Source organism: Aythya marila (genome assembly GCF_965140915.1).
Source record: "Aythya marila genome assembly, chromosome: 10".
Taxonomy (NCBI): domain Eukaryota; kingdom Metazoa; phylum Chordata; class Aves; order Anseriformes; family Anatidae; genus Aythya; species Aythya marila.
This window is the reverse complement of record NC_139051.1, coordinates 17969081-17994903: the sequence shown is the minus strand read 5'-3', so window position 1 is coordinate 17994903 and position 25823 is coordinate 17969081. Positions and strand designations below refer to the sequence as shown.

General features: G+C 40.0%; 1 protein-coding gene across 1 annotated transcript in view; it reads left to right on the top strand.

Moving 5' to 3' along the window:
- The window catches only part of EFCC1 (EF-hand and coiled-coil domain containing 1), a 53036-nt gene extending 27559 nt beyond the window's left edge, over nt 1-25477 (top strand). Inside the window, exons 3-8 of the mRNA XM_082768089.1 lie at nt 11258-11403; nt 13461-13593; nt 13896-14061; nt 19935-20093; nt 23406-23475; nt 25045-25477. Of these exons, the coding sequence (XP_082624215.1) occupies nt 11258-11403; nt 13461-13593; nt 13896-14061; nt 19935-20093; nt 23406-23475; nt 25045-25178 (808 nt within the window). The 3' untranslated portion in view covers nt 25179-25477. The remainder of the gene's footprint in view (nt 1-11257; nt 11404-13460; nt 13594-13895; nt 14062-19934; nt 20094-23405; nt 23476-25044) is intronic.
- Nucleotides 25478-25823: the final 346 nt, after the last annotated feature.

The window sequence follows — 25823 nt, the reverse complement described above, 5'->3', positions numbered from 1 at the left end:
AATCTTTTCAGATCTCTCTGAACTGGCAAATAACTTACAAACATTTAGGAAGGAAAGTAATTATTTGGAGATTACTGTAAAGGCAGTGTTATTTTTTGCAAATCACCTACCCAAACATGAAAGCTCAAAGGAAGCAATGAGCATGCTGCTTTCAGGAAACTTAAAACTGTTTCAAAAAAAAAGCATCAGAATAGCAGGCACAGAGCTCAAATACGAAGGAGCTTGGATAATTAAACAGTATCTAGTAAAGAAATAGCCCTCTTTAAAGATCTAAGGATGTTTTGAAAACATTAGTGGGATAGAAAACACAACGTGGTGAGGTAATTGTTATTCTTGTTTCCTGATACAGGATCTGAGAAACATGGAAGCTGTGACTTCCCCACGGTCACAGCAGAAAGTTGCTGGCACCAAAGCTTCATGCTCAGGTCTCAGGCCAGCTGCTCCCTTTGCTCTCCGGGCTCAGCATTCACCGCAGGACAGCTCCTGTTTGTGGGGCACCTGCAGGGACCAAACGACTACACAGGACAGCATGTAATTTCCCCATGAGAGCTTAAGTATCTGAGATACAACACTGATGGTCGCTGCTCCTCCTGTTAATGTACATTAACATGATGTTTTCCTAAATGCTTATTAAGAATTAGTCAGCAATAACTTGCAGCCAGCTTAAGGCACATCTTCCTTTTCTGCCTCTCCAAACCCATGAGGCTCTAAGTCTACAAAGCTCTGAGATAAGAACCAAAGGAACTTACGTGCCAGTAAATACAGATCTTCAGAGTTTCTACCACTTTAGGTGGTACAGTCTTGCATGCACCAAACAGAAGTGAAAAACAATGTTTTATCAAATGTTTTAAGCTCTAAAAGCTGAACTCAGTAGGATCTCCACCCTACTGATAAGGACTCCCTGACTCTTCTTAGGAAGAAGACTTTTCTTTATCTAGCAGACACTAAAAGGATCACAGGATATTTGATCTTTACTGACATACACTGTAGCACTTGGGAGATAAGAGAAGGGTTCTTTGGGATTAAATAGTACATGTCTATGTGATGGAATATGTGAGGTCTTTTTTGTTGTTGTTATACAAGCAATGGCAGAAGATAATTATCTACAGCACACAGCTCTCCTGCTCTTGTTTATCTGCCTTATATCAAGTATCTTTCTTATATCTGTCAGTGTGTTAGAATTTTGTCATATTTTAGTTACTATTGTTGGTTGTAGGCTTTCAAGAACCTGTAAAATATGAGTCAGGACACCAAGAGAGAGAAAAAGAATTCTGAAAATTAAGGGTTGCAGATGAGGAAGGAAGAACAGACTTAGCAGAACACATCCACAACTCATCTATGTGCAGTTATGTAACTGCCTTTTGTTTTTACATGCCTCCGCTGCTTTTTGTTATGGGCTGGACTGAAAGGAGATATCAGAAGAGTCCAGCAAGAGGTTTTACCGAGGGGACTGTCTGTCTGACTAGAAGCAAAGAGGACTGTAAATCTTACATGAGAACTTGTTCTCAGACAGGCTTCAGCCTCATTTCAGACCAATACTTCCTGGTTACAAAGAAGTAAGTTTACTTGCACTGCTTCTCTGAAATGGAGTTGTAACATACTGCCAGGAAAGCATCTTCAGCAAACTCTAGGCAGAATAATCTATGTCCTATGAACCTAGCTGAGAGTATGGTTGAAGGATGTTGACCTGAGGAAGGGCAACCCATAAGATGCAATATCTATTAAAGGATGAAGCCTGGCTCAGATTCAAGTGCTGAAGTGACAGCCAGCAGGATGGATCCACACCCATGGGCAATACCATCCGGCCCTCTTTTCTGCGTGAGGACCAACTGCAGAAGTCTTCTTAATGCACCTGCACATAGCCTGGTGCTCCTAAGTCCTAATGTACCCTCTCTACTGAGTCTTGTGGGTTTGGGGAGTAATTCTAACACTGCCAGCATAACACAAACTACAGTTATACTAAATTAATTGCTCCAGTACAAAAGGAAAGGAAACTCAGAGCTGCATGCAAGATAAGAAAAATGGAGTAATGGATCTATGACCTCCATTTCCATGCCTAGTTGGAAAGCTGAATCCAGGTTTTCACTCAGATTTCCAAGTTTTGGGGAGGCTTTAGCAAATAGCTATTGTTGTAATGGTTCAATCAAGAACAAGTGATACTTGAGTTTTTCCAGCTTTAATTAAACTTGTGTTGTGTGCATCCAAGCTCCTGAAATTCAGATATTTACACTGTCTCGCTAGCAGGGTGTGGCAATAGAGATCTTTATTCCAGTGGATCAACATCTGGAAATCATTTCCTTTATTTTGTCACAAAAGAATTCCTTAAGGGGGCAGCAGTATCTGAATGACATAATTCCAAAGTGATGAATGCTTCTCCTGGATAATTCAGTAACGATTAACCATAAAATACCTCACGCAGAACAAGAAAGCCATATTCATCTTTATATATATATACTCAGAACTACCACCACATGATATAGTTCCTTGCTAGGTATAGAATTTATAAGAGCACCATAATTACCTCATCTGTTTAGCCTAATTATCAAATATATCTTCCATTCAGCAGCCCAAATGACTAACAGTTTATTAAGATTGTTAAGATTCAAAGTCAAACAAGGTTAAGGAAATATCAAACAGTGAGACTCGGCTCTCAGGCTGCATTTCAGAGCTGAAAGGAATGTATTCTGCAAGTCACAAGAAGAAATCTGTCCGTGCAGTTTTAACTCAGCTTCCTTATTCATTTATTTGTAATAAATATAAGAATGTGTGAGTATCCATGCATAAAAACATCCATTTTGTGCTTTGGTGGGTCTTGCTTAATGCTTAATTCATCTTTACTATGAAAGTGGACTGAAATGCTACCCTGAAAACAAATGACTAGTTTCTCATCACAGTATAAGATAATAGACAAATATTACCATAGAAGTCTTCAGGTAATTTTAGGTGCTCACTCTGACATATAAATGTTCACAGTACCCACTACTTTAGAGCAAAACACATGAATTATAGCTTCAGTGATTCCATGTTTCAAATACAGTTTGCATACCCCATAGTCTTAAATTTCACTGACAAAAAAATCAGGATCCAATTATTATCTGTGCATACTAACACAGTAATTACGTGTAAAAAGCCTAAAGTAATTTGCCTAGTATTACACAGGGTCTCCAGCAGAGGCAGGAATAGAATCAGCTTCAAAGGAGCATTAATTGCTGTAACAATGGCACTAACCATTCTGTTCCTGCCTGTCTCACCTGACTTGCTACTTACACCTCTGCAATAGGAGAGAAAGCAACCTCCTGTCAGAAGTTTCCTTCTTTTCACAGTTGTTGTCCATCCATAGAAGTCATTTATCCCCTGCCTTGAATGAGCCAAGGGTCACGTAGGAAAAGCAGACACTGATTTTATAAATAATCATAACGTAATGGATGTGCTCCTGGGGTTAAGGCAACCTTCTGACATCTTGTAAACCAAGAGCTTTCCAAGAGAAAAAAAAAAAAAAAAAAAAAAAAAAAAACCACAACACACACACGCAAGCAAAATAACAGATCTGCTTAAAACATAAGACTGTGTCAGATAGCACCACCATGGGCTACCTGACGTCTGTGTTTTCCACCACCAGGGTCAGATTCTCCACATTCTCTGCATAGATTTCTTCTCTAGGATAACCGAACAGCTGACAGCACAGTAAATTACCATCCTCCAGGTGGACCTGCAGTCAGGGAGGAGAAGCTAAATTGTGGATGCTTATCCCAAACATTTACTGATAGGAGAGTAGTGGCGAGACTTCAAGAACTTGAATACCATACCAAACTTTATCAGGGAGCATGCCTGACCCTTAAGCACCTTTTTCTACACATATCATTTTCTGTGCCTTTCTATCTCTACCTATCTCCTTCATGGAGAAGTAGCTGTTGTAATTTCACTTTTATATTATCTTCACCTTAATCACTGTGCCTGTTCAAGGAGTAATTCAACTGCATATATCTTTCAGCAGTAAAACCTGATTGAAAGGTCTCTCCCCAGCCTGCTCACTCCTGTCACAGCCCTGCATTTTTGCACCTCCTGAAAGACACAGCTCTTAGGATGTTGATCCAAATTTTAAACTTGTCTCCAAAAGTCAGAGGAAGGAGATACTTTAATACACCTTATTTCAGGAATCCTGTTCATAGCAGCACAAGCACTTGCACAACTCATGAACATTATGATAAGGAATGAGAATATGGAGAATGGGAACAAGGTGTTAGGGGTACAAGACTGAAAGAAAGGGAGATGATTTTTTTTTTCTGAATTTATCTTGGGCTACTCCATCAGGCCTATGCAGCTTCTATGGTCTTCCCTGCATCAAAGCCACCACCCCCTGTGCCAGCAGCTTTAGCAGAGAGAGCAGCAGGAGTGCAAAAGGGACAATCTTCCTGATCTCATTCTTGGCAGATAATGACATCTTGCTTAAGGTAAACTAAAGTAAACACAAATGTTGGCAAAGTTTATATATTTCTTCGTGGCTATGGGCTGGAACACTTTCAGTACTTCAGAGTTCTTAAGAACAGTCACTGCTCCAGACAAGGGAGGTATGAGGCCTTTTAGGAATGTCTTTAATTCTGTTGTTCTTGCTTACCTGAAACCTGAAAGATCAGCATAAGAAATGTTTGGATTGGGAGAAATTCAACTCAAATGGCATAGGACAACAATATGCAACTGAAGAACTTGGCATCTGGATCTTTGAGAACCCAAAGTGTCAGGAAACACCCACGTACCGCCCAGAAAATCTAGTTTTCTAATGTGATCTCAGATTGTAAGTAGTGGAATAGCAAGAGAACAACTGACAAATGAACAATAAAAGACCTGTACTAAGAGCAGCTGATTTCCAAAAAACAGCTTCCCTCAAGCAGTCTGAGCTTACACAAGTTGCTCTTTGGAATGGGACAGTACAGACAACAAAAGATATGTTTCTTTTCAATAATTCCATTATGTCTGCACAAAAGTTTGATTTGTCTCAAAAATGCTTGAAATCATCACAGGAAGAGCTGCATGACAGCAAGGAATAACTCTGTTACCCTCTGCTAGTGGCAGATTTGCCTGGTTATATGCACTGTGCAGAAGATGGAAACATTCAGTGATAAAACACATTGCCATCAGTGAGATGATTTTTCCTAGAGGACAGTGATTTTGGCAAGAAATTTAAAGTCATCAGCTGATAACAGGAAACCTCTCCAAACTTTAGCCAGCATTACAGAGGCTCTTAAGTTACAATTTTGTTCTTATTTCAGCACAAATCAGGGATATTTAGTTATCTTTATTATTTATAACAAATTCATACTTGTAAAGTTTTATATTTAATGCCTTACAGACCAAGCATTTTAAAACCTAAACTGTTCATAGAAAGTTCTTTCAATATGATTTCTGTTGAAGAGAGATCCACAGCTTAAAGTGCCAACCAAAAACAGATGTATTCAGTAAGCCTACAGACACTTCAATACACTGTGAAAACAGATTTAACCCACATGATGTATGAGAAGTCATAAATAAATCAAAATATGCATACCCCATGAGCCCTGTCGGTGATGAGCCAGAATTGAAACCGTTCCAGGTTCCCTAACTCTGTACTATTTTAACCCAAACTGTCAAAGATAAAACCACACCTGATTTTAGATGAAAAGACCAGTCATCCACTTTAAAAATGAAGTATAGCTTAGCTTGGCTAACTATACTTTAGGCCATGTACATACCTTGTTGACACAGTTGCCTGATCTGCTCTAAATAAGCCTGTAAAAGGGACTAGTTAAAGACCTATAAACATGAAGCTAAATAATTCCTCAGAGTTATTTTATGATTAGTCAGGAATTATAGAAGTTAAAGACTTGTTCATCCCCAGAAGCAGGTGGTTTTTGCTGCAGTTTGAAGTTTCCATAACAATAACAGGAGTACCAATTAAAAGCCAATTAGTCACGGACGTTACGTTAAGGTCCAGTACTTTCCAACTCTCCACTCTTGATTTTCCCTCTCTGGAGCTGCCCATTATTCTCAGCACAAAGGCTTGAAAATGCATGTGGGCTGCTGGCCTGTCACCACGGAAACGTCGCCACACTGCACCGCGCACAGATGCTTCCCAGGCATCTTCCGAACTACTTCCCCTCTGATCTTTGCCCTAAGCAAACGTGCTGTTTATTCACTCCTCTCATTTATGAAGACTCATTATATGTTGTATGAATACTAATGAGAAAAGAATTAAATCTATGGTTAAGAATGAGTGGAGATTCCCCTTCTAAGAACCTCCCGTGACAGTGAAGGCATGACAGTTGGCATGTTTCATTATGCTCGTCTTTAAATCCTGAAGTTTCTGCCAGTTCAAAATTAGGAGTCTGGATTGGGCACTAAATTTTGCTGAACAATAAAAAGCTCCCAGATAGGAAAAAATGGCCTAGTGGTTAAAGGACTTGATGAGAAATCAGGAGATCAGGGTGTTTCAGTGTTCCACCACCAAAAAGCATCACTATGCCTCCATTCATGCCTCCACCACCTCACTTTGGGATGATGAATTGCTGGGTACTCCAGCAATGAGAACTGAGAAGCATGAAGCAACCTTCTGTTCTGGTTGGTTTCCATCTGCTTTTAAGTCAAAACCAAAATTGTTAGAATCCAGCCAGAGAAATTTACTGTCTTCTTGAAACATTCTCCAAAGTCAATGTGGGATCCTATGTCCATGCAAAATTGTTTATATATATACATGTATGTATGTATACATAGACACACACACAACCTTTATTCCAATAGACAGCAAAGATTCACTACTATTGTCCATTTACTCAGCTAACTCTTCTGTGCCCAGTCTCAGATGAGAACCTTCTTTGATCCAGCTCATATTCAGTTTCTACTTATAAATGAACGGCATGCTTCCCCTTTATGTGAGCAGTAACAGCAACTCCCCCTCCAAAGCATACCAAAACTACAAATTTACAGTGTATTTATTTCCAACAGATCCTTGACATTAAGTATTGTAGCTCTGCAAACAAAGTCTCTTTGGTGTTGGGTGCGTGTATTTGCTTGCTTTTAAAAACATCCATATTTACTCATCTTGCTGCTTGCATTTTTCCTTCATTTTTATTTGGCACAGAAGAGCTCTGGAATTCCAGCTTGTCTGGCCATATGTTCCTTCATGTATGTTTAAAATATGTCCCATTTTCAGATACCTTGAAATAATTGTACTTGCTATGTTTGGTTCTAGAAATCAAGGTTTAATTTGTGCCCTTTAGTGCATAACGAATTATAATTTCACTGTATTCCTGTTGGAGAAACCAAGGCACAATGTGATTTGATGCAAATGGCAGAGCCTGTGCCAGCACTAAGATCTTAGTTCTGGAGCACCTGGGTCTGAAAACTCTTGCTCAAAATTCCTCCCCCCCCCCCCCGCCCCCAGTTTCCCAGATGAATATCTCTAGAGAGGAATGGAGGAATGATATTGCTGTCTTTAATCATATATTGAGTGGGAAGACCTAACAAAACACACTATCTGAATGACCCCCTTAATTTCCCCACAATCAAAGAGCGCTGATGACTTCCTCTCAGGAAAATTACTATAGAATGAATAATCACAGTTTGTGCTTTGGACCTGATCAACTAATTTTAAGTTCTCTTATAAGACCTACAGAGAGGTAAAAGCACTCTTTAGGCCTGTTCTGAATCTTGTCCAAGTGGATACAGTCTATTATTTTAAGTCCTGCCAGAGTGCACTGAATTTTATGGGAAGGACTTAAAATTTTATTTTATTTTTTTAAACTGAGCTTCTCAATGTTATTTGGACTGCAAGAAACAGGTTGCCAGGTGTAAGACATTAATACCACCATCAACAGATCAAATTAAACATTACAGCACTAACCCACTGTTAATAGAGAAGATTTTAATGATACTTGAATATTCTCAGTCTTTTTATGGGTTGAAACCTTAACCAACTTTGAAACTACAGTTAGAATTCAATGAAATCTCAGTATTGCTATAATATGCAACCTAACTCTAGAAATCTCTAAAATCCACACAGGTGTAACTTACGCCATTGCTCAAGTTTAAAAGAACAATCCACCAAATACTGGATAGACATCAGAAACTGTAAACAAATCCTACTGAGTATAAGGACCCAAATTAGTTTTCTTTAAAAATGAAGAAAAGTACCGCATTTCAGAAAAATAAGATGTGATATCCTTTTTAAAGGAAATACTCCATTCCACAGTACTGTCCAGAACACTGAAGCACAGCAAAACTCTGCAGAGATCTCAGGAGCTTCCGTTTTGAATGCCCAAGCTTGCTGCGTAAGGTAGCTTTGGAGGCCACCATATGATTCCGCCAGAACTAATGCAAGCTAAATGAAGCCAGGCTTAATGCCAGAGCTGCTGTTTCCTTTGACTGAACAGGAAATCCAACTGTTGCTAAGTAATGGCACAAACTGTAAACAAAATACATCATTAATTTTCATGCAGTCAGTGCTACCTGAGGCAGTAAAGAGCAGTGATGATTCCTATGCAAGGTTTGCCTCACTTTGTGTCCCTACAGATTTTTGAAACACTGACATTTAAAAAAATAAATCATGATCGATCATATTCACTTAGTGCACATATACTTTCAGAAACACCAAGGAAACTAATATTGGTGTGGTTCTTCAGGAACTGAGAGCAGCTGTGTTAGATTAAACAAAAGCTCTTAGCAATACTTATCTCGAACTTGGCACCAGCTCTTCTATTACTACATCTAAAGTCCCCTTTCTAGCAGTAGTTGAATTTACTGGCAGGAAGCATTTAGAAGATTTGTACAAAATGGTATTACGCAACTTGTTTCAGTAGAATCAATTTCCCAAGTGTTTTAACTCTCATTTTATGTTGATGAATATTTACTGTGTTAAGTGCAACAAATACTCATCAAACCAAAACTAATCTTAGGAAGAGTTCAGAAGGAGATTAATTTACTGTAAAGCCCCTGAAATTGGTTTGCTTTCTTCTGCATGTAGATTCTTTGTGAACTATATGATGGCTCCTACAGGGAAAACAATATAATCATGCTATTATACGGTCTAAGTGGGAAAATATCCTGATGTAACTACTGAAAGTAAACAGGAAAGCAAAGGAAAAACACTCTGTATGAAGTACACTAGTACTTCACATACAGCATACATGTGAAAAGTACAAGATCTTGTAATGGACTGAATCCTGTTCATTTAGCTCCATACCTGAGAGGTTGCTTATTCCTAGCTCTGAAAATAGTTGATATAAATTTTACATATGGGGACTGATACTCCAATTTTCCATTTATCCAATGTGAGGGTTTTTTTTTTTAATTACAAGTGTCTGATTTTATAAAACCTTCATAGCTCTAATTTCCCTAACATTTTATGGAATAAAGTTACATATATACAGTGAAAAAATGAATGCTAAAAATTAATTCACTGTTATACTTAATGAAACTGAGATACAATTTTTTTTTATTTTATTTTTTTTTACTGTTTTATATGTAAAAATAATTTCCTTTGTCTCCTATATTGCAAACTATTTTGTCTAAAATACCAATGCTGTCTTCCAGTATATTTATAAGAAAGCATAGGTAGGAAAGCCAAACTGAACCAAACCAAATGTCCTGCAATGAGAAGAGAGAAATTCACATGTACTTCACATTATGGTCATCTCACATTCCATTTCCATTCTTTCCAATACAGGATATTTTATTTTATTTTATTTTAGAAAATAAATTGAATCTATGTGAGTACACTTGTTAAACTTTGCTTCATGTACAGCAAAATTCTCCATTTTACTACACAGAATGTTCTTTAACTCTTAGATGCCTGGGTCATCTTCTTGATTGGATAAAAACATTTAAAACTCAACTACATGAAAATACACTCTAGATTATTCCTCCAATACACGTTACTTCAAATTTCATCACAAGTACTGCCCCAATGCTCTCCATTTAGGTAACTATCAATTCCTCAGTCTGAACAATCATTGTCCTTCACATTGAGTTAAATTACTTTTTTTAAAAAATAGTTTTGATGGACAAGTTTAAGGACTTGAATTCATCAGATTTTTTTTTTTAATCCAAAAATAATTCTACTCATCTCTAATGTAGCTGATATCAAAGTATTTTGCAATCTTTCTTTTTTAATCTGAGTACCACATCTTGAAAATTGTTTCCTTTAAGAAATGGAGAATACTATATTCCTCTCAAGAAAAAAAAAATACGCGATTTCAAATGAGATCGTTAGTAATTCAGAAGCACAGTGCTCACCGGTTTGCAGGTGCAAGACTCCATTCACATATCATTCTTTTTGACTTTCCAGTAAAAACAGCACTTGGGAAACTTAGACCTAAACCACCTAAAAGACATCTCCCTGATGTCTTTTGTTATAAATAACTGAGCAGAGAATTCAAAGACAGAAGTACTGAATACTAATCTTTGTTTTTGAATTAACTACATAATCTTGGTAAAAGGTCTTGATTTGGTCTTGAAAACAAAGTAATTCTGAAACCTTGGTCTCACTGAAATAAACAGAGCCAAGTTTCCTATCTCTCTCTGTGAACACAGACCATAGGCTTTGTATTTTTACGTCTGTAAAATAAGAGGTGTACTTAAATGCCTCATAAGGGCAGTATGAAAACCAGTAAGTCAATATGTATATGGCGTTTGAAGCTGTGAAACACAACACCGCTTGCTATTAGGGCCGTCCTCTTCTTGCATCCTAGAACATGACAAACCATGTAAAGGGGCCACAAAAAGTCTTTAATACTGTTCTTTAGACTAAACTGAAGCTTGGTTCAATGCTGAACCAGGCAAGTAGCCTGATACTTGTAAATCTGAACACTGCCCTAGGTGACAGGATGCAGGACATGCTACCCTAGCTATAGCTGTGTCCATGTTAAGAAGTTAGCACGCACTCCAACACTGTCAGCTGAAAACAGAGAGACTCCGAGAGACATGGCCAGACTACACCGTTTCCACATATATTGTCCAGATGTCTTTGAGATGAACTAAAAGCTAGTAATATTTAGTTCTTATTACTTAACTCTAAGAAGAAAATCTACCTTCCTTTGATTCTCAGCAAAACCAATGAAAGGCAGCCCTTGGCAGTTTGATTTCACAGGCACAGAAGGTAAATGACCCTGTTCTTTTGTGGCACGCCTAAACAATTTCTATTATATGCTACACCATGCACATTCATCTTTCTTTTTTGTTTCCTTTCAAATTTGGTTCAAGTCCACTTTATTTTACCTTTCTTTTCCAGATCAGGATTTGTGAAGTTTCAGCTTCCCTCAGGGAGCAGCCCAGAGCAGAAGGATGCAGCAGCTTCAGCAGATAGAAGATATTGCTCATCCGTTTTGCAGCAAGATCGAAGATCTCCCACTGGCGGAGCTGGGATTTCTGAAAACGGTATTAAGCCTAGTATCCAAATATTTTATTTCCTCACTGATTTGTAAGATCCTCAGCAGAAAAATAATATAGATATTAGTCCACCAAAGCTGCTAATATATGTCTTAATACATCTTGAAACCCTAAATATAAATAAGGGGTTAAATAAATAAATAAGGGGTTAAAATCTCAGTTTTTTACTTCTTCTTTACTTCTTCTTCCCCACATACTACATACTACTTTACTTCTACTTCCCCACATACAGAGCTAAGGTTTAGAACAACTGTGGATTTTTGTTGTTTGTTTTATATTCACCATACCAAAACATTTTTCCTGTCTTAAGAATACAAAGTTTTTGTTGTTGTCATTTGTTTAATACAAAACTCATAAGTTCAGCTGAAGTCATTTCCAAAGAAACCATTTGCAGTTGATATTCTGTACAATGACAATCTTTGGAAACATTCTGGCTGCTTCACAGCTCTGAAGAGATCCAACCTGCTTTGCACATGGAGCCCTAACCACTGGCATAGCATCACTCACTTCTGATTTCTCATGGGACTGCATGAAGCATTCTTTGAAATTCTTCTAAAGTCACAGAGTTTGCCTGGACTAGCTCTAATTTAAAATGACCTAGACTACAATTTACTGGTACTAGAGCTTTCAAAGCAATGACAACTTTTGGTGGATCATTTAGCTGCTCTAACGATGAGAGGCATTACAATAGTTATCTTAGAAGCCAAACACCTTCTCTCCCTTTGGTTTTCTTGACCATTCTTGAGCGACTGCTAAGTATGTTCAGTAAAACTGACTTACCTTCAATGAATTTTTGAGATCTCATTCAAAGGAGACCAAAAAAGTTACCTGACATTAACTGTAAGTAACAACACATCTTTACTACAGACTAGAGAACTGTATATACTGACATAAAACTTGATTTTGTGTATTTATTGAACAGAGCTGACAAACAGATGCTCAGGAATTAAAAAAATAATGATATTTAAATATAGTTTACTTTGCAGCATGTTCTGCATTTGGTTAGACTTACAAAATTGAGCTACTTTCACAAATACGTTATTCAATCAAGCACTTTTGCCAGCTCAAAGACAGATCCCATGTCTAATCTATGTTACCCATATTTCAAGTTCAAACAGCTTTTTAGCACAAATTACTCAAACATATTAACTGTGGGGAGTTTTTTCAATCTTAAAATGGGAAGAAGCGTTCCATCAAATGCAAATAGAAAAAAGGATTAGTTACACAGAAAAGAAAAGAAACTGCAAAATTGAATGACTGCAAAACTGTGTGCACATTTGGGATAAACATAGATAAGCTATATATATAAATCTAGGTACAAATTTATTTATAAAATCTTTAGGTAAAAATTAATAAATATTAATTCTTTAGAGCAGAAGAGTCATTGCATCAAAGGAATATTGTAAATTATTCTGCATTAGCCAGATGACCTCTTACTTAACACATGAGGAGATGTGAGGTTTACAGTAGACAGGTAAAACTAAGCATGAGATACCTCTAGGTCTAATAATACAGTTCTATGTAAAAATCAGCATCCCTTCAAAGCACAGTAAGTGAATGAATCAGAGAGTATTAAAATTAAATTTCTGAACTCTGAATGCATGTTTGGCTGGTTCAGTGACTACACAAAAAGCCCTAACACAGTACAGGAGTTTCTTATTCCTGTTGAAAAGTGTATATTCAATTGCATACATGAAGAACAATTGTGCTAATAATACGTTGTTCCTTCACACTTATCCTTGCATTTGACTAAGTTAAATGAAAGTAAAGAAAACAGCTCTACATTAACTGCAAGAAGGTGCTGAGATGTTCAAGGTTCTTTTTTTTTAAAAAAAAAAAAAAATTAAAAATAAATAAATAAATAAATTACCTTTCCTGAGACTACCCTGCCCTAGATTCAGAGCCCCCTTTCCACAGGTGATGTTTCACTGGGGAGTTTAAAACCTCACCTGGTGCTTTCTGGGTCTCACTGGTTTCAATCAGCGCAGCTGCAGCACATCAGGGTGGCTGTTTGGGTGCTGAGTGGCTGTTGATTTCTCGAGCAGATGACCAGCTGTTCCGCTCTGTGGAGGGCCAGGCTGCCTCTGATGAAGAGGAGGAGAAGTGGGCAGGAGACCAGCAATCCCAGGCGGCCCAGGTGAAGAAAATACTGACCAAGCTCCCTTGCTGTGGCAGCGGGTATGTTTCTGAAACAAATGCTACCTGAGCCCTTTGAGAATATTTCTTCATGACCTGAGGGCATCATGACTTCTGTGTAATATAAGCTGTAATTCTACCTGGCAACATCAGCAGGCCCAGCCTTTACAGCAGGTGGGAAGCAATGGCTTAAATACCCACACTTAATCCTAATCAGCATCAGCTGGGACACCAAATTATTATCTCTGCTGACAAAAGTTTGGTGGGAAAGCAGGCTTTGTTTTATTTTTTAACATAAACATTATGAGTGATATGAACTTTTTTTTCTTCACATATATACATAGATGTGACGAAAAACTGCAGAAGAAGTTGATGTCCTACTTGGAGATCACGGATGCTGATGGCTCTGAGGCAGCCCCTGCAGAGCTGGAGGAGAGAATCACACAGCTGACAGAGCAGCTGGAGCTTAAGGGAAATGAAGTGAAAAAACTGGAAACAAACATGGAAGAGGTAACAGGTGCCAAGCATAGTGTGAAGGAGTTATTTATGCAACTTGAAGTGGCTACAGCTACATCCATATGCATTTATGTGTATTTTTGTTCGGGCCTTCCCATGTTCTGTCGCTGGTATTTCTCACTGTGCCATGAATGTGTTAGCAAAACCACACCACACTTTCCTGTAACACCTGCATTGCCAGTGTGGCTCCTGCCTGAACCTTTGTTTATTTGGAGGGTGAGATGTGCACCAGCTGCAGTCAAACCCAGGCTCTTGAAACACCACCCTTTATTTTAATGGCTGAGGGCATTCACTGATGCCATGTTTGGGATTGGTACTATTGCTGACCAAAGAGCTGCCACACACGCTAACTCTAGGGTTGTAACGTACAACTTTGGTTCCTCAGCTCTGGATGGCATGCTCCTCAGGTCCTAAGACCTCCAGCCCCTGCAACAACTCTTTGAGAAATCCCCCCAGTTGCTCACCATTTTGTAGTCCTTAAGAGGAAATCATCCGGTTTACTTTGGTTGGTTCTGAGGATTAAACCAAGATATTTTTAATGAAAAAAATAGTTCTCAGGTTTAGCAGCATGCTCATCTTTGCTTCAGCAGGGGTTAAAACTACAGTAGTTAAAAGTCTCAGTGCAGTATCCTAGTAGTCTTGTGTGATATTACCGCTTAAATACTGCAAACGTCATCCATTGATGGCCATAGATCTAAATGCTGCCAATCTTTCTACAAAAGAAGATAGAGTGCCAACTGACTGCAAGGTGAATTTAAAATCAGAAAGATGAATCCTTTTGAGCCTGATAGAAATTTATTCTTATCCTCCCTTACTTTTATTTACCTACTATTTATATTGCATGTGCAGTGTTTGGTATTTCTATTTGCTGCAAAACAGACAAGTAGCAAGTGATTCCTTTCAAAAGGGTGACTGTTTTCGTAATCAACACCAAACAAATTGAAAGATTGAGAAATTTACTCTTTCTCTAACTTGTAAATAAGTCTATTGGTTTAATAAACTACCAAGAATACTTTCTCTGATGACCTGACAAATGTACTTTATACGTTACCCTTTATACTTCTGTCTGGACTTGCTCAGTGCTGAAAGATGAGACGTCAACAAAGCTAACAAGTAACAAACCCAGCAGGCAAGTGAAAAGCAACAGTCTCAAATACTGATTTACTAATTGATTTCATCTAAGACTGTAAAACCAGGGGATAAAACAGCTGTGAAATTTTTCATGTCTTGAAAGTTCTGCTTTCCAAAAACTGAACATTTAAAAATACTTTCTACTGAAGAGAGGAGGAGGAAGATGTCAGGACTGGGGGATAAAAGATGGAGAAAGCATGAGCAAATTCTAAAAACAAAGCAAGATGCTGCCAAGTGTAGTGTTGCAAAGAAATGATTATCGTTTTCTATAAAAACTCACATACAAACTCTCAGCTTAATTAAAGACAACTAGTTCATGATCTGTCACGCAGGGTCAGACGAAAAGTTCATCCTAATATCACGTGCTTGATGACAACAAGCAGCTGTTACTCAGAGAAAAGGAATGAGAAGCAGTCCAGAGAACTTTCCTCTTGGTACTACTCACCTGGTTTCCAATAAAAGACGGGTAGATACATCTTGAACTGGACATTGCATAGAGACCATCGCCTTTAATGGTCAGCACTGGAGCTATTTAACATGGGTTTAACATGAGTTTCCCATTCCTTTAGTTAGCAATGTTTTGGTATCTCAGGGCAAGAACTCCCACAAACTGGTTACAGAGGAACAGGTTTTGAGGATTTGCTTTTGTTTGCTTTAAATCTGTTGCCTGATCATCCACTGTCACTCAGTTCTTTTGCTTGGGACAAAAGTTTACAGGCTCTTACTCCAGAAATACTGCCTCACTTATAGTCACTCTGCTTCAGCTCTCTTGGTATAGAAACAGTTACTTCTGTTATTCTGCTTTATTCTTTATTCTAAAATACTTTTCAACCTCTGTTACTCTTTTTGAATGAGAAGAGCTGAAAATGTACTTAGAATTCAAATGTAAACTCATCATGGTGTAATTGTAATTTCTGTTTTGTCCCCAGTTCCTTTTCTAGTAGAGTCTAGCAGGTATCGTTTTGATCTCTGCTGACCATGGAGCTATTTCCCAGAGATTACTGCTCTCCTAGATCCGATCTCCTTGTTGAGCTGCAGTCATAATCACTGCATAGATATGACGTGCCCTTTTCCAACATACCTTATTCTGCATTAGCAACAATTTCATCTGCTCTATTATTGCCCAGTTATTCAGTCTTGTGCAATCCAGTTATAATTCTTCACAGGCAGGTCTAATTTTGATTACCCCCCCCAAAATTGTATTGACAGCAAACTTCAACATTTTGACATTCACCCTTTCTAAAAATCATTTCTGAAAATGATGACTAGGTCTTAATCCAGACCCTAAGGATTATCTCCCTTCCCTGTGAAAACTCACCCTTCAGTGCTGCCTGCCTGCCTATCAGTCACACTGTGCTCTGCCCCCTCTTTTAACCAGCTGTAGGTCCAGGATCTGCAGGATCTGCACTACTGTCCTGTGGCAGTTACATTTTATGAGTCTTTGTCTCTGCATCTTACCAAAGCTTTATGCACATTCAAAATACATTCTGTCAGCTGAATTAACACTCTCCACACATAATCAGAGATGCTCTCAAAGAAATTGAATAGATTCTTCACTACGTTCGTCCATGTGTTCACCAAGTCCTTTCTCCATTACAATTTCTATCAATTTGCCTGACAGCATTGCTGGAACTCCTCAGGTGGTTTGGTGTTCCTCAGAACACCTCTGTGGCATCTGTTACAAACTGGTGCTACGTTTGCCACCCTCCATTCCTCTGAGGGTGAATTGATCTAAGACAATTTGTGCAGCACGGTTCAGCACTCAGTGCCAGAGTCCTGATACTGTTTTCTTCCTGTTCTGAAAAAGTTTCTCAGCGTCACTGCTTGTAAACAAGACTCTAAAATGAGCTCCTCCTTCACTTCTGTAGAAAACACAATAGAGTGTTTTTCTCTTACATCCTTAAGGGACTTTTATACTAATTACTTTGATACTAATTATTCATTGTCCTAGATGTTTTTGTGCACTTTACTCCAGAGCCCAGATTTTCCCCTTGGCATCCCCCCTGTTATAAGAGGGCTGCCTATCAGCAACTCCCTTACTCTCAATACTAATGTGTAGGAAGGCAGTGTTTCCATTTCACAGATCCCAAATCAGGCTATGCTGAGGGACTGGGCAGAGCTAAGAACATAGTCCACTCCTCTGAGCCCTGTGGCCTAACTACTGACCATCCCTCCTCATTATCCATGTTTTAAAAATAGGTCATGCTTAACTATTGTCATTAGCTTATTTGCAAATGTTAAGGTACGAACAGGTGCTAGATGTAACCAGTCTCAGGAAATCCATCTGGGAGAATGCTTTAATGCTACACTGAGACACTGCCTTAAAGCACAGTCAGATGAGAAGAATAGAAAAAAAAAGAAAAAAAAAAAAAGAAAGATCTTCCATGTTCATACATATAAATGTATGTAAATATGAAGGTATCCAGAAGCTAGCATCCTTCCATATGACAGGGACTATTATAGTACAGCTGCTGTGGGAAGCGGTTTGCTACTTGCCGTAGCCTAGGAAATACAAACAAAAAGGGATTTGTAGGAGCAGTCAAAATGAAGAAGAAAAGAGGCAGCAGCAGCAACAAATGCTACAGCCAGATACCGCCAGGGGTGCTCTCAGCTAAGCATATTGCCTGTGCTCTCCGTAAAAACTGAGCAGCTGGTCATAACAGCAGCCAGCGATGGGGAACTCAAGTGGCACGCACACTGAAGAGCCAAGTTAGTGCCTCTATTCACGCCCGTGTAGGAGACCTGCTGCTCAGCCTGCAGCATTTCAGGAGCAGCCAGCAGAGGACAGAGGAGGCTCTGTGCAGCTTTGCGATGTCGGTGGCTCTGCCAACATGACCGAAGCAGCAGCCGCGTGACATTGTGGGCACAGGGACAGGGTGCAGGACCAGGATAGATGGGCACCGGTTATGAATTTCCGTGAGCATCTGTCTAACTGCATGTTGGGAAAGTCCATTTTAGACATAAAAATAATGACCTTTTTTCCTCTGTTATTTGGTCTGACACTGCTTCAGCTGTGCAGGGGAGCAGAAGTGCTGCCTGTGTTCCGTACATCTCTCTGGTGGGTGGCATTTACGATGCGGAGGCATTCTGCAGTGTAACAGAGGCGACCCCATGGTTAATTATCTGCAGACCTCACGCAGCCCCTGGAGCAGTTGTTTGCCTCAGCTGGACTGCTGCCGCAGTGGTGCTAACAAAGGTGGCTCCACATACAGGAAAACATTACCTTATTCATCTAAAAGGAGCGTTCAGGCAGGGATGCTGAAATCACTGGCAGATGGAGCAGATTCAGTGGTCCACGCTTTTGTAGCTGTTGGACAGCTCAGAGGAGCCAGAAAGCCTCACAGAGCAAAGCTCAAGGAGAGTTAATGTAATGACAATTTCCATATGGTGGGGGAATTAATACATACTTTTAGCTCTGTCAGAAACTAAAACAACCTTCTAGAAGGTTCAATGTGGATCAAGGTTTATTTTCTTTTTCCACTCTGACATTTCTGTTTTAAGGAACTGAAACTACTTCCCATACACATGTATTAAAAATGCATTAGGATACAGATTTCCAAAAATAAAATCTGTTAAATACCACATATACTAAGGACTGCAGTTCTCTAGTTCAGCTCTCTCTAAAACTAAATAAGACTGCAATAAAGATAAAAGAAAACAACAAAAAGGGCCCAACAGACCCAGTGAAATTGTCATCTACCAGACATAATTTTGGTTTTCAGTGTAATACAAATAAATATATTTACATTCTGTTTGCAACAAGAAATTACAAAAAAGGATAACATTTCAGAATGCTGGGCACAGAATGAGAAATGAAGTTTATTAATAAAATGGAAATCTGTCAGTGCTCACGAAGATCCAAAATTAATATGTATATATATATATATGTGTGATACATTTTCCAGAGGATGCTTTTCATGCTCTTTTTAGCTACTTAGTCATGCATCAGCAACAGGCCTGGGTCTGTGACAAGCAAAGACACTTTTGCAAATGGTGTGGCAGCTTTCTAGTACAGCATCAGTCACTTAAGCATAGTATGGAAACAAAAGCAACATTTCACATCCTTAACATTCTTCCACAGGTAGGTCTAAGAAAACCAAGTGGGTCAGTTCAGCTTCAGAAGTATGAGGAGATCGCTCCTGCCTAGAATTTCTGTAGTCTTCAGATCTTGGTGAATCTGGGCCTTTTTGTGCTTAGCTGCAAACCAGTGCTTCAGCAAGCAAGCAGGCCAGTATTGGGCAGAACCAGAATCTTACAGATCATTCTGTAAAACTTAAAAAGAAAACAAACAAACAAAAAAACAGCTTAGAAGAAATAGCTAATTACCTTCTTGTTTCAGCAAATACACGGATGATTGATATGTAGAGCTGCAAGACAAAAATACGGTAACATTGCTGAGGACACACAGTTCTGTATAGAACAGTTATGTTCTATAGAGGAATACAGGGGTGCAATGGGTTAGAAAAGTAGAGAGGACTGCTAGTACTTAACATTTCTGAACGATCTGCTTGTACCCAGTGTTGAGTGAACTGCCATTATGTGTGAGCGTGAAGCATGCACTTCCTGGCAACTATTGATTCTTTGCTTTATATAGTACGTTAAAGAAATGTACTTTTCAAGATAATCTTCTGGAGGGAACTGACATTTACCAGATAGAGAGGAAAACTGAGCTTTGCAATTGTTCAACAAGAAAGTGAAAAGCTCGAGTGCTCTTAATGCCCTGTGTCATTATCCAGATGAAAGGCCCGTTGCTGACTGAACTGCAGCAAAAGGTGGAGGAGACCGAAATGCTGAAGATGGAGCTACAGATGTTGGAGACTGAGAGAGTTAGGCTGTCGCTGGTGGAAGAAAAGCTCATGGATGTTTTGCAGCTTCTTCAACAGCTTCGAGACTTGGTATGACAAAGCAGTGACTTAGGACTGTTTTTGACAGTGTCCTTTCCAAACCCCAAATGGTGTTTATACATTCATTCAGTGCAAAGTCCTTTACACCAAGAAACATTTTTACGTGTGTTTGCGCTTGGAACTGCCCAGCAATTGCAGAAAACTTTCAAGTCCCCATGGATAACTTTACAAAAGAAGCCTAGAGATCTCCTTGGATCTAGATCTTGAAGGTCTCGTTATCTTCCAAATAAAAAGTTGGAGGAAACAAGGAAAACAAAAGTGCTAGTAATCAGAAAGATTCTAGAAGATTATTTTTCCTTCTTGAAGATACTTTTTGCTGTCAAATTGTACTCAAATTGTAAATTGATTTTATGTCAATTTACCAAGTTTTAGATGTAGGCAGCATTCTTCATGTGCTGTTTCACAGCATAGTTTGTATGCTCACATCATACAAATCCAAGAGTAGCTGGGCTACAACATGACATTTTCATGAAGACTTCGAATAAGGCTCTCTTTATATTTATTTATTGCAAAGCCCTGTAAGCGAGCCTTTCCCCAGAAAATGAATTATCTGCTCATGGTCACAGAACTCAAAGCTGGCACTTCCAATTTCGGGTGCACACAGCTGGTGCTGCTGCAGGGGGTTGGGGTGGAGAGGTTCCCTATGTGGTACCTCTCCAGTTCCTGTTCCCTGCCATGGTACCACTTGTCTTCACAGCCCAGCAATCCAGCCTCTCTCCCCCTTCTCACAGAGGCCACAGGGCGGTGCTGGGAACGCACCCTGGCACGGCACGGGGCGATGGCAGCACGACCTCCCTCACGGCAGCAGAGGGGCTGCAGCGGGGCACAGAGGCCAGGCTATGCAGTCAGAGAGGTGGGGAAATGCAGCAGCAACACAGTGCTCTTCAGTATGGTACACGAAGTATAATATAGAAGTAGGCAGAAAACAGCTGCCCAGGCAGGAATTGGGCTAAAATTTAGAGTTAACGCTGCAGTCTCTTATTTCAGTAAGATGATAAAGTCTCACACGCTTTAAGGTACCATTTTTCTAGTCGAAGATGTAGAAAACTACGGGGCACACCTCCCATCACAGGCAGCACCAGGAGGGCTAGCATGGCCATGATACCAGGACACGGAGCCGAGGCTCAGGCCCTGCCTTTTGTACAGCGCCTGCAGTCAGCAGCAGCTGCCAGAGGCACCCTGCCCTTGCAAGGCACTGCCTCCCAGTCCCTGCCGAGCTCAAAGCCCCAGGCTGAGCCCACAGTCAGCGTTTCACAGATGGACAAGAGTCCGGCTTCTCCTTGTGCAAACAGAAAGAGGGGTGCAATAAAATAATAAGGATAAAAAAGCTGGGAACCTTTAACGGCATCCTGCAGCAGCATTGAGTCAGTATTAAAAGCAAAATACCCTTCCTATAGGGGAATATACCCTAAATAAGGTATTTTTCTGTGAGAAGCTTCTTACCCAATTAATAATCCAAACATGGATTTACAAGAGCTGATACAATAACATCCCAGAAGTACACGGCCAGTATAGCAGTCCTTTAGAAAACAAGGTTAAATCTCCTGCTTGGGGACTGATAATGGAACAGGGTGGCCAAAAGACAGGCTAATTGGGTAATCTGCAGGACATGCTGGATGCTGGGAGCCAGGCTGCACTGCTGGGAGCTGATTTCTCCGGTAATGACTCAGGATTCTCCTCAATTTTCAGCTAAGCTTTGCCTAATCTGTGTCAGATGAGAATGCTTCCTCAGATGCTCACTTTGCTCTGTTTGAAGTGTGCTCGTGTTCCACTGATGACTTGAGGGAACAAGTGCAATATCTGCTAATTTGGTAACTTGTTTTAGCACTTGATGTGGAAATTCTGCTTTCACATCGGAAGTCTGACACATGCATCAATAATGATCAGTGCAGGATTAAGCTGGGAAAGACTCTGACTGGCAGCAAGCGTAACAAACTTTTGTGTCAAGATTTCAGCATGTCTTTCCCTGGTCAGTCACACTATCACACATCGTCTCTGCTCAGGAGACAGTCCCTCACCCCAAGTGCCGTGTCTCCGTGATGGTAGCACTTAATGCCAAGCACTGCTGGAAACGCCACAGAACGCTGCCAGCCTCCATAGCACAGACACAGGCAGTGACGCTGTCACGAGCAAGGGAATTCCCAGCATTCCCAGCAGAGTTTAGCAAGGATCCCCTAAATCCCTAACGGGATATACTTCAGGCAAGAGAAAGCCTATTCAACCGTAACTGTGGTTTTAAGTGTCATTTCACCAGTGTATTCACCTTCATGTTAGAAATACCCCAAGTATGTAATTTGCAACAGAATCTACTGCAAAGCAATGGCTGTCCAAAGGCAAAAGCACTTTGTCAGGACTATGAAAACCTCACAAGGCGTTGCAGAGGTCATTTGTAAACCCAGCCCACCACAAACTGCTTTCCACTGTGCCCCCCCAGGGGCAGGGGAGCAGGAGGCGGGCGAGAGGCAGCAGTGAGCAAGGCAGAGCTGCTGAGCTGCTGCCTGGTGCCTCGGCTGCTTCCCAGCAGCCTCCACCCATTTCCCCTTCTGCAAGTTATAACCAGAACATCCTCTCCCTACAGATACAGGGCCTCAAAGTGCTAATTAAACTGATTGCACGACCATCTCCCAGAAAGCATGCATTAGTGTCTAGACAGCAAATTAAGAGTGTTTGTTTTCCAGAGGCGTTATGGAACATCCCCACAGATCTCTGATATAAAACTCCCACTGAAACAGAACATCCAAACCCGAAGCAGTTTTACAGCCCTCTCTGGATGGTATTTATTACATCTAAATATATAGCTAAGAGTGGGCCTGCTGCATGGTATATACAATCTCTTCTAATTTGGCTGCACCTAAAATGGAACCCAATGGACCCCAGATGGGTCTGAGAAGCCCCCTCCTGAGGTAACACCACAAAATGTGCCCATTTATCTTTCAGCACAGGCTTAGCAGAGACCTGAACAAGCTTTCATCATGCTTGCCCTACTTATACTTCTTGCCAGCTAGATTTGTTTAGGCACAAGCTTTGGAAAACTGTATTTTCCACTGAGTAACTACAGGTTCTCTTGTTACAGACACACTGAGCAACTGGGACCCTCTACAAACTGCTGTTATTTGAGCAGAATCTATGTTAAAAATTTGAAAATAAAGCCACATCAGCCAATATAGGGTCTTGGGTTACCAGGATTGGGTTTTGTTTTCTTTCTGTTTTCAAATGCAAATACATTGTGCATAGATTTTGTTTGCATACATTTAAACTGGTGAAGAACATACCTGTGCCATAATATTGTTTTATTTTTTGAAGAACATATCTAAACGAGCCTTGGGGAAAATCCTGCTGAGCACTTTGGAATCCTGCCGTGACCCCCAGCACGGTAAGAAAGGAAATCATATATTAAGACCAAGAATCATGAAAAGTTAAAGGGAAAAAGACTAGATAATGAACAAACTAGTAGGAAAAATATTTCAAATACTGGGGGACAGGATGGAGAGAAAGAAGTACTATACAACAAGATTACCAATAGAAAGTGATGCTTTCTAGCCTGCAACACTTCATAAATAAAAACATCCAGGGCTTCTTTAGCTAGATTTTAATTAGAATCTGGCCTTAGGGGAACGATTCAGTACCCTACTTTTGTCTGTAGGGCTTCATTGATACAAAAACATGTCACTGAGAATGCAAGCCACCTATTTATCAAGTTACTGTCCTGGTGTATGTTGTATTCCTCTTCTGCAACACAAACAATATTTCTGTAAAGGAACTTGTTCAACCTTGCACTCTTCTAATAATAACCTTTCACATTCCCCTTATGAAAATTAAACTTGCAATCTCCTCTCCCTTGACAATGGTCCAGTGTGCCAGAGCTGCCTCTGTAGGAACCAAAGAGGGATCACAGCCTGGAGGTTTAGATTTGATTACTTTGTTCCTATTAGCAGAGCATTTGTACTTACCTTCAAGAAATGAACATCCTGTACCAGGCCAAGAACAGGGCTTATAGGTGCTTTTAATAGCAGACCACATTCAAATACAAGATTATAGAAGAGCAGATGTGGCCTGAGGGCTTGGTTTTGGAGAATATTAATAACAGTGATTTAGAAAGAATAACATTCAAACCATTCTGGTTTTTCCTGTTCCAAAGCCTTGTTGTTATTAGTGTGCAGCAACTGAGGGCACAGGCAGCCCAAAGCTACGCTGTGCTGTTCCAGCATGGCGGCAAAGCAAGGGAAAAGAGGGCAAAGAAAGACCTTTATTGGCTCCAAGACACCAGCACAGAGAGAAACTATGCCTGACCTATGAGTCAGATACTTTCTTGTCAAAAACAAGAGAAAAGGAGCCTGTTAGAATACACATGATGCCAGGCAGTGCTAGTACTTATACTGTGGAGAACACTGACTCCAAGTGATGCTGCTGAAACAAATTACCTCCTGCAGTAACCGCAACACACCTCAGCTTCCTAAAACATCACCAAGGAGTTAAATAGTAAAGTAGCTTTGTAAACTGCCTGACCATTCTGCATCACCATTGCCATAAACTGTTCATCTTCTCTGCTTTTAATTTGCTGGCTGTGAACTTGATGTGAAGTAAGCAGCTTTCTTAAGTCTTTGTAATCAATCATTTTCTTCCTGTTTGACAAAACTAAGCAAGGGAATGGTTGAATTAGCAATTTTTTGTTGTGATATGAAGTAATCTTTGGTACACATGTATGTGAGAACTCAATAGGTAGTGAATGAAGCAAAAGAAACAGTAAGGAAAACAGGCCTTGTACCCAGTTCTACTCTCATTTTTACAGGAAAATAAATTCATTATTTGTTCTCAACATTGAGGCATTTTATGTTAATTACTTGCAATGGCACCTATGGAGAAGAGAGCTCATGTTATGATTGTTAAACTGCAAATTTCTGTCTTTGTTCAAATTATAACATTTGCGATTTTCTTTTAAAAGGAAAAGCCCACCTATTTGAAGTCCTAGATACTCTCTACCAGGAGCTGACAGCCTGTGAACTCTTACGAAGCCAGCCCCTGGAGAAGGCGCAGAGTTGCCAGTCCTTGTCCAACCCACTGGTCATCTCATGCTGAGCGGCACTGCCAGCTGCAGCCTGCACGACGAGCTGAACGCCGGCCCTCATTCACTCACCACGCGATGGATGACTGAGACTTGTCCACTTCAAAGGAGCTCAGTAATGGAGAAGAGCAATAGAATAATTAAGCCAGGCTGTCAAAGGTATGCTGCTTCCAGGAGGGGCGCCAGTTCCTCAGCTGACAGCAGCCCGCCCTGACGTGCACAAGCTTTCAGGTTACGTGAGCATTACGCAGCAATGCCCGTCTGACAGCAGCCTAACCATCCTTGCACGGCCCTGGGACTGTACTGGTTAGCCAAATAAGCCAAATACTCTGACCTGACCTGTGTAGATTTACAGCCCCGGTTACATGCTGCCTGGGCACAATTTCTAGCTTTTGTGATAGCTCTGCTCAAAAGCAAAAGGCAGCCTATGTATTCACTAGCGAGTAAACTGCTTCTCTAACATACAGGTAACAAAGTGAGTGCATTATAAACATAGGCACGGCTCTATGCCAGTAGTGAAAGCTTTAAGGACTCATGTATAAAATGTATGTGCGTGCGTCTGTATATGTGATTCAATTATTCATCTTATTTAAAGATAGATTTGTTATTGCTCTGCTGAATTTTATATTTGCAATTATAGAGATGCCTTAGAAATCTGC